Source organism: Anguilla anguilla, chromosome 13 (assembly GCF_013347855.1).
Source record: "Anguilla anguilla isolate fAngAng1 chromosome 13, fAngAng1.pri, whole genome shotgun sequence".
NCBI lineage: Eukaryota > Metazoa > Chordata > Actinopteri > Anguilliformes > Anguillidae > Anguilla > Anguilla anguilla.
This window is the reverse complement of record NC_049213.1, coordinates 34,019,786-34,036,987: the sequence shown is the minus strand read 5'-3', so window position 1 is coordinate 34,036,987 and position 17,202 is coordinate 34,019,786. Positions and strand designations below refer to the sequence as shown.

The 17,202-nt window shown below is 41.2% G+C and overlaps 2 protein-coding genes across 5 annotated transcripts in view; one reads left to right on the top strand and one right to left on the bottom strand.

The window, feature by feature from the left end:
- Positions 1-7,550, bottom strand: part of sypl2a (synaptophysin-like 2a) — a 10,007-nt gene extending 2,457 nt beyond the window's left edge. The window contains exons 1-5 of the mRNA XM_035388946.1: positions 7,211-7,550; positions 6,993-7,067; positions 1,991-2,103; positions 1,522-1,723; positions 417-602 (exon numbers count right to left, since the gene is read on the bottom strand). Of these exons, the coding sequence (XP_035244837.1) occupies positions 417-602; positions 1,522-1,723; positions 1,991-2,103; positions 6,993-7,067; positions 7,211-7,228 (594 nt within the window). The 5' untranslated portion in view covers positions 7,229-7,550. The remainder of the gene's footprint in view (positions 1-416; positions 603-1,521; positions 1,724-1,990; positions 2,104-6,992; positions 7,068-7,210) is intronic.
- The window catches only part of psma5 (proteasome 20S subunit alpha 5), a 21,621-nt gene extending 4,419 nt beyond the window's left edge, over positions 1-17,202 (top strand). The window contains exons 1-11 of one of the 4 annotated variants that reach the window (XM_035388943.1): positions 5,862-5,882; positions 8,704-8,788; positions 9,357-9,398; positions 9,847-9,913; positions 10,345-10,471; positions 11,147-11,214; positions 12,391-12,498; positions 12,771-12,829; positions 14,091-14,193; positions 15,870-15,956; positions 16,409-17,202. In XM_035388943.1, the coding sequence (XP_035244834.1) occupies positions 9,370-9,398; positions 9,847-9,913; positions 10,345-10,471; positions 11,147-11,214; positions 12,391-12,498; positions 12,771-12,829; positions 14,091-14,193; positions 15,870-15,956; positions 16,409-16,486 (726 nt within the window). In that variant the 5' untranslated portion in view covers positions 5,862-5,882; positions 8,704-8,788; positions 9,357-9,369 and the 3' untranslated portion in view covers positions 16,487-17,202. The other 3 variants (XM_035388941.1, XM_035388942.1, XM_035388944.1) reach the window with 3 other exon arrangements.

Below are 17,202 nucleotides of genomic sequence, written 5' to 3'. Positions count from 1 at the left end.
TTCCGAGCAACTTACAGAATTAAACTTTTTTTTTTTATTGTACATTTTTGCATAAAATCCAGTTGTATAAATGGATATACAGTGTACTGAAGCAATGTTGAAACAACGTTGACACTGCGCCCCAGAATACTGGCATGCTTTGATTGACACTTTGTGCAGACGTACACCGTTGGCGTACATCGGAAGAACGTAGTTTTCGATGAAACTGTGCAAAACAAGGTGTATGGATGTACGCGAGTAACCGTGTCATTGCATTTGGAAAGCTGTTGCTGTTGAGTCTTTTTAATGTAAATTTTGGGCTTTCCAAAAGACATGGTCCGGTCTTTATATTCTTATGGCCTAAGGGGAGGGGGGGGGGGGGGGGGGGGGGGGAGGAGCAGGAGACACAAAGAGTTTGGGTCGTGCGATGGACGTACCACAGAAGCATTGAGGCGGCCCATGGCGGGGAATGTGCCAGCGGTGCACATGTCTTTCGTGCAGTGGTCAATGGTCTTCACAAGGTTGTCAGGGTTGGTCATCGACTTGACGTCCGTTAGACCCTTGCCCCAGGCGGAAGAGGACACCAGCCACATGAAGGCGAACAGCGCGGTTAGAGCCAGGTCCTGCGGGACAGGGGAAAGGTGTCACACGGGACGTCCCAGACACCAGGACATGCACCTTCATCTCTCGGTGTACAACTGCGTTTTCACTTTGTGTGCTCCTTGTGGTTTTTCTTGGAGAAGCGTTTCAACATCCGCTTCTTTAATATTATTCTTATTAGGCCAAGAAAGCCTGAATGTTTTTAATTTTTTTCCTTCGTTGTTGTGCATACACCCAGACTCCTTGGCATCTCAAGGAGATAATGAAAAGACCTGATTATTGGGTCAATGTGCACTCTGGCCTGAACTTTATATATAGCAAGGTAGAAATTTGCTGGAGTACTGGAGTGGACTTTGAGCGCCACCCTGAGGCACAGAAGTATTATTGCATTGTAAATTTTACATTTGTTTCAATGGAAAACAGGAGATTGGGAGAAAGTACTGTTCTTTTCCGTCAATAAGTGAGCTCTCAACAGCTTAAAAAAAATACAATGTCAGATTTCTACCCATGAGGGGTACTGACATTTTCATTCATTACAAGTGCATCTGTGAATGAGTGCTCACATGAACAAGTAGCTTGCTACACTGGTTTGGATCAGTCAGATATACAATCCTGATCTGCGTAATTTTTTTGTGTAAAATCACATAATTATAGGAAGTGGTGGGTATAACTAGAGGCACTTTCAGAAGGAGGATCAGCGAACATTGCAAGTACTGTAGACCAGGGGTGTCCAATCTTCATCCCAAAAGGGCTGCCGTGGGTGCAGGCTTTTTTGTTTTAGCCCACCACTACACCTGATTTAACTAATTAATCTTAAACTGAAGAAGTGAAGACCTTGATGAGTAGAATCAGTTGTCTTCGTGCTAGGCTAAAACAAAAACCTGCACCCACATTGACTCTTTTCGGGTAAGACTGGGACACCCCCCCCTCCTGTTGACTCACGATCATAGGACCCCGTGAGGTCTCCCGGTACACGTGCTGGTAGCCGAGGTAGAGCACCAGGGTGGCGGTACAGTAGAGGAACCCAAAAACCCCGATGCACACAAAGAACTCTGCCGAGGAGGAGTAGTCATTCTGGAGGAACATCTTCATCGGCTTGTCGGGGTCGCTGCAGTTTGGGAAGTCGTACCCGTAGCTTGGAAGCCTGAAGGAGTGAACGCAACATCAGATCCCACTGTTTAAATGCAAGTTATAAAAATATAACGAGACACTTAAAACACATAGCCTTATGTCTGGATATCATTATCATACGCAGTTAAATGTTTTAAAACAGCATTCAGTTATCACAAAAAAAAACATCTCCACACATTTAAAAAAAATGCATTTCTGTTTTCCGGAGGGGTAACTGTTGCCTACATTTTCATAATAAATGTAGAACAAGGCATTATATTGTATAAAACACATAATCTACCTGAAAGGGTAGGCAAATTTAGCCTCGACAGAGACAGGCTTCTGACAATTCACAGTAAAGCTGGTAGTCCCAGTGTATCCCCCAGTGGTAGCAAATGCAAATATACTGAAGACCTGAAGACAGACGGACATAGCCATGAATAAAAATGATACCAGATATTGCATAACACGCAAATAGCAAGTCTGTGTAAAAAGAACATCTTTAGATTGGACAGAAACAAAATTTTGATGAGAATCAGTACATTTCTGTAATCACAGTAAATGATTTCCCTTCGTATAAGCAATGCCCTTCTAAACTTAAAATATTACAGGTATTCCATCCACTGACAGCCTCCTTTCAAATTCCTGTCTTGAACTATCATTGCTGGTTGTTTCCCAGCTGAGTTTTTTCAAAACTCTACATCAGTGTTCTAGCATTCCATCGCTTTCAATCACCAGTAAGTGATTGTTACATCGGCATTAGAATGTTCAGTTAAGAACATTCTAATCACATATTTGTGATCTTACACCATAAAGGGTTAAGCCACCAACACAAACACAAGATGAAGAGAAGGAAAGTGGTCAAAGGGCCAAGAAGAAAATAATGAAGATTAATGAAATATATAACAGTTGGTACAACAATGGTACAACAATTGGTACAACAATGACCTGAAGACACCTCTCGCTCCGCTCCACCCCCCCCCCCCCCCTCCACCACCACCACCACCACCTGCACCTCCACTCCCAACGATTTCCTGTAGAGTTGGTTTTGTAAACACATCACCAGTAAACATACCTGCAGTGAAGGTCAATTTTAAATTTTATAAAAATGAAATTGGAAGTGTGAACTCTAGTAGCAAAATGGGCACTCGCACTGAAAACTAGGACCTTTGCAGTTGTGTATTTTTTTTTTCCCCCTCTCTCCGATGTTCACCTGCAAGGATAGAGGGGAAGGCCGCAAAGTCCCCGGCCCTCTGTGTGCATCCCGTCCGGGCTTCCCCCCTTCACGAAAATACCCAAACCGCTCGGCTTTCCCCCCGCAGCTCCTGCCTCGCCCTCTTCCTCACAGGAAGCTCTCTCTATGGGACCACTGCACCGGGCTCTTTTAAGTGTACTTTTGTAGTCACTGATTAATGCTAACACTTGCTCCTATTTCACTGTGGTGCTTGGAAAGAAAAGCTAGTGTCGTGGCAACAATATGTGCTCTACACAGTTTTTGTTTCCCCTGTTACAGGTGTAATGTATGATCTTGTTTACTTTGGAGAGAACATTCACTGTTTTCACCGTCATTTAAATTCCAAGCAGCAAAATTTTTTAAAAAATATGTATTTTAGTGGTCTTGGCTAGCCATATTTGTATTTGAGTGTACATAGTCATTCTTATTTTTTCATGAAAGCACTTAGTTGACAAGAGTTATCAGTGAATTTGCTGTGATAACACCTACATTTTCCCCAAACCCTAAACAAGGTTTTGTCTTTTGTTTTTCAACTGAAGGCTTCACCATGAACAGTATCCTACCACTTTCTCTGAAAGTCCCTATCTCACCTCATTTGAATGTGTAAATGCAAAAATCAGTCTGCTAAATTATTTGTATCAAATGATGGCAAGTTACAACCAAAACCTCATGCATTCTTTACAGAGCATATACTAATGCCAGGCTATTACAAAGCAATACTACCACATTTCCTACTATTGTTAATCTAACACAGCTCTGTTTCTCCATGTTCATATAACAGTGGAAATAACTTTCAGTGCAGAGGGAGGAACAACCTGTAAAGTGTCAACCACAACCCCTATCAGGGTCTTGCATAGGTAACGTTGATAAACTCTTAACTTTTAATGCTTGGCTATAATGAACACCATTTACTTCCTGTCTTTGGGACCATGTTTCCTCACACCATAAATGCCCCAAAACCTCCACAGGCAATGGAAAAGGGCTAGGTCACCTAGTTACGTTTGTGGGTTTATTCAACTGACTGAGCTGTGCCTTGACTGTGGGCAGAATGCAAATTCAAGTACACATTGGCACGCATGTTAAATCTGTGAGGAGATATCCAGAGAGGGGAGAAAAGATCATTTTACACCACACAAGTTGGATGGAAAAAATGAATCACCTTTTTTGTGCCACAAGCCCAGCCTTGTAATAAAGGTGAAGCTATCTTAATGGACAGAGTTCAGTGTGATGTCATGCACTACAGTCAGTGGGTAATAAGCATGGAAGACCAATCATGTTGCACCACGTCAGACAGACTTGCCCCAGTTGAAAAAAAGCCTGATTCTAACATTACAGTGCAGAAGAGTTTTTTTTTTTTTTTTTTTTCAACTTCCCCCCCCCCCCCCTCCTGAGTGGGGCAACACCCTCCCTGCAAATAAGCCATCTCAACTGTACATCCCTGGCTCATTCACCAACACTGAGCATTCTGCTTCTCATTGACTCCTTATAAAAATACACCTTCTCCAACTCGCCGTCACAGTGGGATGAAAATAGGAAGTGTGTGTGCGTGTGTGGAGCGAGAAATCAGCTGGTCTCATCTGGAGAATTCGGCACTACCATTTTTGCTGACAACAGGACTGTATGCCTCTACTCCACTAGCACATTAGCCCAAGTGCTCGGCGCCACTTCAGTTTGAATAGAAACTGAATTGAAACCCGCACCATGCTTGTACAGAGAGCCTGACGGTGTGTGTTACTGGTTTAAGGCATTATCATGGTTTCAGTCCATGAATCCATTTTGACCAATATTCTCTTGAGTCTTTTTCAGTCACAGCATATGTAACTGCTGAATATAGTCTTCTATTTCATTTTACAGTAATTATATTTTTTGTTTCACGCATTGCACATAAATTAATTTAAATGTCTTAGAAACAAAAGAAAATGTATTCATGATTGTTAGCCTTACGGGAAGTTTCTTAAATTCACTTTTTACATTACATTACATTACACACTTTTAAAATTATTGTTCAGGTCTAAATTTACTGTTTTTTTAAGTCAAGTACATAGCCGCTGAATACTAATATATGAACAATATAACTATACAAAATCTTCTCTGAAAAGCAGCATATCCTCTGATACAAGCTAATGCATGCACCAGGTTCCAGCACCTTTCCTGGTAACTAGCCACACCCACTGAACAGAAAATAAGGGGGCATAGTGTAGCTCCGTATTAAACTCCGCCTGTAAGATAAGAATTGTAATTACCTGGATCTGTTTGACATCTACACCTTGTGTACACAGTCAACAGTCCTGCTGAAGCTAAATGTCTGGTGTTGACAATGGGAAACAATTCCCACCATAAGGCAAAAGAAACAGGGTCTTTAACACACGGTGCCCCCATTACATTGGGTAATTATGTGAGAACACTGAGCAAAGTCTGTTTTGGGTGGTTTTTATAGGTCACCCCCATCTCCTTGTGGTAAATTCTTACTGTGCATGTTTATAAAGCACACAATGTGCAGAATATCTGAGCTTGTGTGGTTTCAGTTTTGTTTTTCAACATTATCTTCTTTGAGGTATTTGAAAACTGCTTTACTTGTGATAACCACCCAAAACTGAAACTAATTTTATGATTTCCCTATTTCAAGACACTTTTGTGTTTGATTTCAAAACTGTTTTACTGCAAAAACCTGCAGACTTTAGCAGGACACAGGTGATTCAACATCATTCTTGGGCTGTATGCCATATGTGACAGCCAGAATATTTTATGCAAATATTATGGAAATGGGATTAATTTTTAACCTGCTGTGAGAAAAGACGTGGAGTTTAACACAATAAACGGTCCTGGTCGTTTAAGTGACGAAAGTCTGACACCCCAAGCCATTGTGCAAGAAGCCATCTAAGCAACCCACTGGTTGACTAATATTTGACTTCCTCTGGAATTTACAGTTGATAGTGGGATCCTATGTTCTACTCCGTTGGTGAGCAATTTAAACATAAAATAATAATAATAAATAAATAACTATATATGTGGCCGGGTGCGTTATAGAAAAATACACGGCAGGAAAAAGATCCTTTCAGTACGGTTTCAGTACCTTCATGGCTTGGAATACCTAAAGTTACGTTTAGCTGCTGTTATTCTTGATTTTAGAACAAAAGTCAGTTGTAAATTCAAGGCCAGGACGCCAATCCCTTTTATGAGCCTCGGCTTTGATTACCGGAAGCCGGAGACGTGAGTTTTACACTGGTCATGAAATTAATACGTAAGATGTATTTTTATTGAGTCCTACAATAAGAAATCATATAACGCAACACTTTCAGCCGCATATAAGTAAAGGCACCAGCAATATAATCTGATTAGACGTATCCATTGCCGAATATGCAGAGATGTTAAGAACTTTGAATTTAACTAAATGCTCACTCTGCACAAATGTGACCAAAACAAAAGCGCAGCACATTTACAAGGGTAACAGAACTAGAACAATGAAACTACCCCCACAGCTAGCTGCACTGAAAACAGGTAAGTTTAACAGGAAGTCCTTATTTTAATGAGTAACTGACAAGCATGAACTTTTATGACTATGATCTCCTTTAAGAGTTCAAAGCATGTCAACGCTGTACCGCATTTACCTTAAAGCTACATTAAAGAGATGAAAGGTAGCCAGCTAACATTCGATAAACGTTTTAAACGCAATTTACAATAGTTGGCTAACTTAGTTCAAAACACGCAACTAACCTACTATAATCCTAAGTGAAGTATAGCGGTAACTTTACTTAGCTAGGAACTTGGACAGAAACTAGCCAGCTAAATAGGGTGTGCCCAAGGTAACAGATAACATAGCTACCTAATAAAATGACATGCGAGCGTTGCAGGCTGGGTATAAATTCAGCTAGTTTTTAGAGAGATCTACAAACAACATGGAGTCAGGTTACACTAAATCTAGACTCCAACTGAGAAACTAGAAAAACACGCAATATAACAAGATGAGGGGCGTGCTGGTTACTTGCTTGGTAGCGTTCCCGTCAATTTTCTGTGATCTTGAGCTCACAGTAATTTGCAGAGCAAAAGCCTTGAAATGACAGGTACTCACCCATTCTAAAACTCGTATAAATCCCAAAGGTTCTTTCAAAGGTCCCAGGTCAAGCCTGAATCCGGACATAATTTGCTGAAGTAGACGACAGATATTAGAACAGTTCACAAATCGTAAATTGACCTCAGGATACAAACAACATGTCGAACAAGCAGAAGGTGTGATAAGCTACAAATGGAATTTAGAAATTGTTAGAAGCAGGCAAGATTTCCACATACCTGAGGCGTTCCGGCCATTGTGCTGCAGTCAAAGATTAACGTTTACCTATCTTCGCGAGGAAAACTTTCTCTTTTTGAATGTTAATCTGTTGAGGGAGAACTTAATATTTAAGCCCCAGTTCCGTTTGAAAATGTATCAGTCTTTGCAGAACTTCAGAGAACTTCTGTCAAGCCCTTTTTTTTGACCTGACTCTGCACACGTGATTCACAACTTTCTCTTGCTGCAACTCTTAAAGAGACACGCAGTGTGTGCTGGCTCGACCGACCTCACTTAAGAACGATTGAAGGTCTTAGTTTACACGTCTTATACACCAGACATTTAAGTCAATGCATTGAATTTACATCGTTCTCTTTACTCTGTAAATCACCCTGGATAAGCGCATCTGATAAATTAATGTAATCTCTTCTTTTCGCTGTTCTGTCCACAAGATGAGCTGGGCAGCCATCGCCCTGAAGGACTGCGCAGCTAGTAAACGCAAACTTAGGGTGCCTGACCAAACCAGACAAGTCACTTGGTAGTGAGTATCCTGTTTACTGTTACTCTCCCAACCATATGGGGCTGCCAGTCTGGCGTGGTTCTGAGTCAGCTCCGAACCATTGATTTTATTGCACCAGGGACTAGTCCTTTTTAATTGAATATGCAATATAGCACCTCTCCTTTTTGAACCTTTCAAAGATGCAATTCCTTCTCCTGCTCTGAAATTACCTCTCTATTCAATATTGGATTGTGCTATTAATGTATTACTTTTGTCAAAACTGTTTATTCATTTCACCACACATTACAAAAAAATAACCACATGTATCCAAACAAAAACAAGACACCAAACTGGAAAAAGTAATTTATAATCAGATGGGCGTTCATATGAGAAGACATTGCAAATAGATTTTCCATTAAAACTGAAATTGTAGGCTACACTCCAGCAATGGGTGGTGAAGTGTGTGGTTTGGAGGCACTGGCTACTCCCATGGCCCAATTTGCATAGATTTTGTATTTAAATCACCAAAAACAAGTATTCATTCTGCACAAAACATGTTGCAAAAACAAAGGTCTATGAACCACCATACACAATTTTATGTTTTTACTGGATTTTTTTATTTTTGCTGGCCTATCCTGATTGCACCTCAGTGCTACATTCATATAAATATCAGAAAGAAATAATCCCCAAATGAATGTGTAATGTGTTCAGTTTGCAACAGACTTGGGAGTATTAGTTGAACAGATTCTTACATTATGTTTTTGTTAACCTTTGATTTACTTATAGTATTATATGGTAATATTTAGAACTGCCTGCATTATTTGTGATTCTGGATTTGCAGATACAGGTTTCAATAAAATACTGCATTATGTAATGGTCAAAAACACTACTGAAAAGGTATTTTCCCAGCAATAATAAATAATGGAAATAATTATTATTATTATTATTGTTGGAAAGAAAAGGTAAATTAATTTTGTACCATCTCACATACGTAGACGGAACGTATATTTTTTCCAGGAACCTCCGGAAGAGAGTGAAATGTGCACTTCCTTCAGTCACCCGCTCTGTTAAAAACGAGCAAACTCATTCAGCAGTGCAGCCTGTAAGTAAATGTGCTATGCTTGTAGATATCTAGCTATATATGGAGTGATTACGTTATTTTCATATAGATGAAATAGCCATCACCTGAATAACTACATGGTGTATCATAAAAGTATATTTTCCTTGTTTCACTTACTGGCGTGCTAACTCAATTCGTGCCTGTTCAGTTTCTTTGATTATGTGCTTCTGAATTGCTAGCGTGCTTATATTAACTGGGTATTTTACAAATGTGGTCTCATTATTTTATTTTCATTATAAGCATGTAGAGCTAACGTTACTGTATTTTCGATTTGGACAGAAATTGAAGTGTAGTGTGCTAACTTACGGCACCGGCCTAAGCTACGAACATGTCTTCATCCTGATTTCTAAATGATTATAAGATCAGCCAATGAAAGGATCATCTTGGAGATATCGCCGCCCCCTTTGCTCAGATTTATCCAATAGGGTATATGGGTAGGCAGCAGTGGGATAGCGTTGCTTGCTTAGTTTGTTCATTAAAGTACAATACTTTAGTTGTTTTAGATACGAAGTGGAACGCTGTCTTTATTGTTATTTTGTTTTCTCCATAGACAATTCGACAAAATGTTTTTGACAAGATCGGAGTATGACAGGTGAGAAAAATTTAAACAGAAACTGTCTTTGCTTTGTCATGACAGACGCGACCAAAGGTAGGCCTTTAGCTAGCTAGCAGTTGGTTTAACGTTAGCAAGAAAAAGCCAGTCAGGAGGCTAGGTTAGCTAGCTACATAACGTTGGTCCCAGGTTTCTAGGGACGGCATATCTTAGGCGGTTTATAGATGTGTGTGTTTTGTTTAATATGATTAAAATGTTTACATAATTAAGGTTTATTATTACGAAGATGCATGGTGAGAGAGCTTACAAGCAGTAAATACTAGCAGGCTAGTTTCACTTTCAATATTGCAGCCTGTACGTTAGCTACCCAAGTTACGGTGACCAGATTACATGTCCATATAGTCTTAGGCTAGTTCTACGATATTGTGAAAACTGTATTGTTTTGCGTTGATAATGAACTTACTATATTTAATTATGTGGTTTACAGAGGCGTGAATACGTTTTCTCCGGAGGGAAGGCTTTTTCAAGTGGAATATGCCATAGAGGCTATCAAGGTAGGTCCTTGAATACCTGCTACAGCTTCCTAGCTACGTTGATGCGACTGTAGTTTATACTCATTAAAACCGTTACCAGGATAAAGTTAGTGAATTGGCCATAAGTCTACATATATTGAGTGTGGCAGAACTTCACTTTTGATAAGGTTCAGTGCCCAGTTAAACCCAATATTGCAAGATACTTAGTCTGCATTGCTGTGGTAAATATCCAGCATCATAGTCCATATACATGAAGATGCATATCAGTTATATTGATTTATATAAGATGCCTCTCAGCAAAACAAGGTTAGATAAACAGTGTGAGTTAACTAAACAAATACACTCCCCAAACCATAAAATTTGTATGTCAATGTGATTAGTTATGGCTAACATGGGGAAATTGTGATTGTGATGACTTTTTGGGTTGCTCAAGTTTCCTCTCATTCGTTCAGCTGGGATCCACAGCCATTGGGATCCAGACAGCTGAAGGGGTGTGTCTTGCTGTAGAGAAAAGGATAACTTCTCCCCTCATGGAGCCAAGCAGCATTGAGAAGATTGTTGAGATTGATACGCACATAGGTAATTATTAACTGAGCCGTTAACAAAGTTATGGTTGATAGAGCAGAAGTAAAGACTTGGGTGCTACATTTAGAAGACTCGACTAATTCTTAGCTTAACGTGTGTTGTTGTGCGGCTTCAGAGCGTGAGTGCTTCTGAGGCTGTTTGTAGAGTTTGGCAGGAAAAATGATACATTAAAAAGAAGTGATAAATTAGCTCCAGATGGCTAGGCTTAGGCTACTTTTTGAGCATGATATTTTCACTTAATTTACAGCATCAGCGTTGTATCAAAGGCATTGCCTCTGGCACATTTATGTTGCTGTATCATTTTGGGCCATCATATCGGTCGTAATTTTAGCCTTGGTCTGAGGTTTGTCTTCAGATGTTTATGAGCCAATAGCAATATGACCCTAGTATAATCATGCATCCCTATAAACAGCAGTTGTTGCATCGGCAATTGAGTGCTACATAACGGCATAACTTTTAAAAAAGATATTGTGCAAGTGGAGAAACGTGCGAAGAATTCTTGAGGTGAATCTGAGTGAACAAACGCTTTTAATTATACCTGGCTGAATTAGTTTGCACGGCTGAAGTGGTTTGCACAGCGTGAAGAACTGGTGAAAGAAACGCTTGAAAATGCATCGTTTCGTATGCTTCCTGCTAATGATTTCACTCTCTTTCTGGCTCTCCCCTCAGGCTGTGCCATGAGTGGCTTGATAGCTGATGCCAAAACGCTAATCGACAAAGCGCGTGTGGAGACGCAGGTGTGTGCTTTTCCAGCTTTACTGCAGTTTGCCCCCTCAGGGCCTTCTGCGGTCAGAAGCAGGATACACTGCTACTGATATTATATGCAGCCTTCTCCCAAGTGGACTGTGAAGTTTATCTGTACGAAAATTGAGTATTTGTTTTAATGTGTGCAAGAAATGATTAATAAGCACAGATATTGATACGCCTCTAGGTTTCTGCTCAGCCTTTTATGGGTAAGTCTGGGTCAATTCAACGCACGTTTGGACCGCATTGTCACAGGTTTGAATAAGATTTGGCATGTTTGTTTGGTTTTATAAGAAACCCCTGGAACTAAAATTGCACTTTCCTTGGATCCTTTTTAGGGGAGATATGGCTAACCAAATTTGGGCAACTTGCCGCCACTCCATGACTTTGACTTGCCTTATCTACAGTAATGTAGTTCATAGAGATAAGATTCTTTTATCATTTTTCCCAGCTCTGTCTTTTATAATATGCACCATGTTATAATCACTCATACCTCTGTTATCACGTTAAAGGTAACAGAGGTATGAGTGATTATAATCATGAACGTTGATCTGTGAAAAACCTATATTTCAAAATGGATCAAATTTTACCAAAAGTTGGGTTATCTCATCTCCAGAAATTTGGCCTTGGGTTTTTGGGGCATTACTGAGATATTGTTATATATGTTAAGTGGCGTCACATCACTGATTCTTTACCATGTTGTTGAACATGATCAGTGCTAACTGACATAGTCAGGCGCAATCAAAATTTCAATGCGCTTTTCATTTCTGAGTTTCATTACCTTTTAATTTTGGGATGAACATAGTACATGTGTAGAGCTGGATAAGACCTTTAAAATGATAGAACCATATTCCCATGACCTAGAGTAATGTGGATATGGCAAATCACAGTAATGGAGTTGCGCTAACCTCCCGAAACTTTGTTAGCACACATTTCTCCCTTAATGATTCGGGAAAGTGCAATTTCGGTTCCAGGGGGGTTTTTCTTTTCTTCTTTTAAAAATTTTTTTTTTTTATAAGCCCAAATAAGCATGCTAAATCCTATTACAATCAATGGCGATGTGGTATAAAAGTGTGTCGAATTGACCTGGACTTACCCTTTAGTCTGTGTATCAATGCTTGGTCATATATCCAGCTCAAGGCGTGGTTTAACCTCTGGCCTCCTCTCAGAACCACTGGTTCACCTACAACGAGACGATGACGGTGGAGAGCGTCACCCAGGCCGTGTCCAACCTGGCTCTGCAGTTCGGCGAGGAAGATGCCGACCCCGGTGCCATGGTAACACCCTGATCGATCGTTGGCACTTTCTGTCATTCCAAGACTGTGAAATCGGCCCGTTTGCCTCCTGAACATGCTGCCACTGTTGACCGAAACTGTGCAGTATACAGTGTTTATAATATAGAAGTAGCTGCAGAGTTGGTAGGATGTGTGTTTTTTAAAGTTTATTTTATTTTTAAAATCTCATCTATTCTCTTTCTTACTCTTCAAACGCCCCTGATGGAAGGCATCCTTCTTTGACCCACGGTGGTTCATTTTTGTTCTCTCTCCAGAGCCGACCCTTTGGTGTTGCGCTGCTTTTTGGAGGACTGGATGAGAAGGGACCGCAACTGTGAGTTTGCTAACCGTCATCAGTTTACTGTCTGCTGCAGGTGCTTTGCAGTTTTTCAGTGTTACTGTTACCATTTCAATGCTGATTGTGGGGGGTGGGGAGGGGGATTCAATTCAACAGCATTCCTTCAGTGAGTGTCTTTTAGTTTGTAGTTATCTACTGCACTACTATGTACTGTGGAGTCAGTTACTAATTTAAGCAGTAAACATTATTCATAGCAATACATCTGTCTGCTATACTGGAATAGTTCAGCTTTTGTAATGTTAGCAATAAGCAAAATGTACTAATGGACAGTTTTTTCAGGATAGCTGTTCATGGCAGCCTATCTAACTAGCTCTTGCTATTGAAAAGAATACTTTGAAATGAACTTTCATGCAATTTTCACTGAACAATATAGGGGAGGGAACGTAACCAGCAACTGTATTTTAATTATTAACCCCATGCGCAGAGCTCAGTTTGCCTGCACATGCAAAACTGACACAAGGGGGAGACCTTGCACCACAAAGCAAACTCTGTATTTTTTTATTATTTTTTTATTGTTCTAACCGGCTTCATTGAGGAAGATGCATTACTGTTGGAATACAAGTATCTTGTGCTACAGTCTTATTACACACTGGACCACAATAATTTGTGCAAGAACCTATCTGTGGATGTAATCAGTATTTTTACCCCCTTAGTCAGAAAGTGGTTACCATCTCAAAAACGTCTGATTTTACTTGCATGACAAACTGGCAAAGTTTTAAAAAATTCATAGAAAGGTAATGATACGGCTAAAAAGAAAGCACAATAAATTGCTCTAAGTTTCTAAATTACTTATTTTAAACCACAATAAATAGTTTTTTCTTTTACTGTACTCATATGTACACATGGGTATTTCTCTACCTGTGTGTACATGTCAATATCTGTTAAGCACTTTGTGCTGACTCGGTCAGAAGAAGTGCTATATAAATTTGAATGACTTGACTTGACAAACTCACAAAGTTGGTGTTTACTTATCTTCACCTGATGATGACAGGCTTATGCGGGTGTGTGTGTGTGTGTGTGTGTGTGTGTGTGTGTGTGTGTGTGTGTGTGTGTGTGTGTGTGTGTGTGTGTGTGTGTGTGTGTGTGTGTGTGTGTGTGTGTGTGTGTGTGTGTGTGTGTGTGTGTGTGTGTGTGCGTGTGTGCGTGTGTGTACGTGTGTGTGTGTGTACGTGCGTGTATGTGCGTGTGTGTGCGTATGTGCGTGTTTGTGCGTATGTGTGTGTGTGCACGCTTACAGGTACCACATGGACCCGTCGGGCACGTTTGTGCAGTGCGATGCCCGTGCCATTGGCTCAGCATCTGAAGGAGCCCAGAGCTCCCTCCAGGAGGTCTACCACAAGGTGAGGTCTCCATCTCAACCCTCTCCTCCTCTTCAGTGCTGTCTCATCTGCATTAATCACTCTCCCAGTTTTTTTTAGTAGTAAGCCCTTACACGTCAGGGGTACTGCCTAATGGGACGTGTATCTGGCTGACAGAGTTACGATGATGGCTCTCGTGCCTTTAGAAGTTTTCCGGAAAATAAAAGGAAGGCCGTTTGCGACCAGTTTGGCGGGAACAGACTGTACGGGCCAGCGTTGCCGAGGAACGCAAATGCAGACGCGCATCTCAGAACAATGGCATTGTGTTGTTTCGCTGTCCTTTTGTGGACAGGGTGGCTCTGCCACGGTCCCCTGGCAGAGCTCGGCCCTTTCACAGAACTGTCTCTCATTGTTTCCATCCAATCAAAAGGGCCACAACGGCCAGACTGGGAACAGCCAATGTCTTCGATGGAAATGTCCTGCACAGGGAAAAAAAAAAAATGGTGTGGGGCAGTCAGCGGGGACGAGGACCATGTGTCCACTGTGGGGAATTAAGTTTGTGTTGGAGCATTCCCCCTGAATGCACGCGGTCAGTGCAAGGATAACAGGACCTTGAGTTGGAAACTTTTAGCAGGGTCAGAGAACTCGGCCTGATGAGATAAGGCCTTGCAGGCTTGGCTGGTTTTTGCACACGTCCCATCCCCTTCCCAACTATTCTAACTACGGATGCCCCATACTATCTTAAAACCAATTTTATGCCATTGGCCAGTAAACCAAGGTGATACCCATCGGTTATTGATATTGGCCTTCAAAATTTCGTTGTCATGCACTCCTAATTTTAACAATAATAAGCATTTGGAATAACCCTTTTTTTTTCCCCCTTCTTTTTTCCTTCTTTTCCCCAAGCCTTGAAATCATGCAGCTGTGTCACACTTTTTATGACTAAGATCCATGTTGTGCTGCTCAAACATTAGCTTTTTTTTGTCAGTACCTCTTCATTGATCTCTCAGGTTAAATGAGTACGGCTTGGTGGGAACAGGATGCCTTGTGGCCTGGCCTGCGGTGTGTACCCTAGCGGTAACATTGCGGGGGGGGAGCTGGAAGTGAGCGAGCGGGGATGGTTATACGGGACCTGGCCGCTGTTGCTTTATGCGAGGCTTTGGTGGCGCTGGTTTAAATGGAAACGCAGGATCGCGGTTGTGTTTGTGGGCTTTGGGAAGCTTCCCGGTTTGCTACATCTGTGTTTGTGATCATCGCTGTGGTACAGCTGCACCCCTCTCTCCAGGGTCTCTGCCACGGGTCGGGTCATTCCGGGGGAAGAATGCTAACCAGTTGAGTGATGCAGTGGGCCCTTACTAAGCCAGTCTTGGGCCACGAATGAGGTCTTTAGGTTTGGGGTTTGGTGGGTTAAAATCAGGGGCGGGGCAGGGTTGAAATGCATTTTGTGATTGACAGTCGCCGCCTCACTTCAGGGCTGTCGACAGTGTCACTTCAGGGCCCGGTCACACGCAGAGTCTAATTGGGAGCGTCATTAGCGTAGCTTAGGATGTCCTGGATTGATTGCCGTATCTCGTTGGAGGAAAACGAAAGATGGACTCTGAATTTTTCTTTCTCTTTCTCCCTCTCATTTCAACAGGAAGGAAGGTAGTAACTTTGGAAGAATGTTTTAAGACTCATGAATATATGACCTAATTTCTCTTTCCGGTTCCCCTTTCCAGTCCATGACGTTAAAGGATGCCATCAAGTCCTCCCTCACCATCCTGAAGCAGGTTATGGAAGAGAAGCTGAATGCGACTAACATTGAGGTGATTGGCTGTCCTTTCTCAAAGGCCCTAAACCACAGATTATCCTAAAAATAATAATTTTTAAACAGCCCTTGATTATAAACAGCTCAATCATCATGGACTGGTTGACAGGGAATATGGGCCATAGCTGCTGTTAATGAATGTTTATTTAGTGAAATTTTACAGTTTGTTCCTGTGCAGTTAAATCCCCTCCATGACGGGCAATAGTCACAACAGGGCTGCTCAAAAATAGAATTCTGTTCAGTTTTAGCCGTCTTCAATGTGCAGAATTAGAGATTTTCAAAAAAAATCCAGTTCAACTATAGACCAGTCCAGTAACCGCACAGCCCAGGCCTGTTTAAAAAGTGGTCAACAAATTTGTGGTGTTTTAACTGGCGAGTTGATGTTTGAAGGTCGCCATATCGATTTGAATAACTCAAGCTTTCTCCTCCGTTCTCTTCCCTGACCTCTAGCTGGCCACAATAGAACCGGGGAAGACATTTCACATGTACTCAAAGGAAGAGCTAGAAGAGGTCATTAAGGACATCTAAGGCCGAAGGGAGCTTCAGGCCACGCATTTCCTTGTGGCACTTTTGCAGAATATTTTGGTTTTGCTGTCCGCGCAGGAACTAGCTCTTAGTCATGTGTCTCTTTTTTTTTTTCTTCTTCCCCTTTCTTAACCGAAGATTTCTACAAGTCTGTAAATACTGCAGAACAGCAGCAGCAGAACTGGGAATTAAGTCCAATAAAATGGGGAGGGAGGGGGGGACGGGGGTACTTTTTGTTACAGCTCAATGCAACAATAAATCTGTCAAATGTTTAACAAAAATAAAGCTGTGTGTATGCTGCAGTCTCCCATAATGTGGACGGTTCCTTTGGCAAAACTTTGAGATCCGGAACAGCCAATTTCTCAATCGATAAATGTTTAAACGCCATGAAGATATTTTTATTAACTGTGAGGCCTCTCAGGGTAACACCACAAATATATATAATAGGGTTTAACATGGCCTGTATTGTGCTATATAGCACTGAGTTCTAATTAATAAGTTTAGAAATAATGTCTAATTATGTTCTTGTCATAGATATGTACGGCACTATGAAAATATGTTTGTGTTCCTGTAGCAGGTGCCTAAAAAGTAAGTGCTCAAGGAAGTGAAGAGAGAGAGAGTTTGCATTCAAAACACATTTTATTGTAGTGTTTTGATCCACGTGAATCTTCATCATGCCTTGGATAAAAATGTCGCAATAAAAAGTGTGCAGTCTTCTA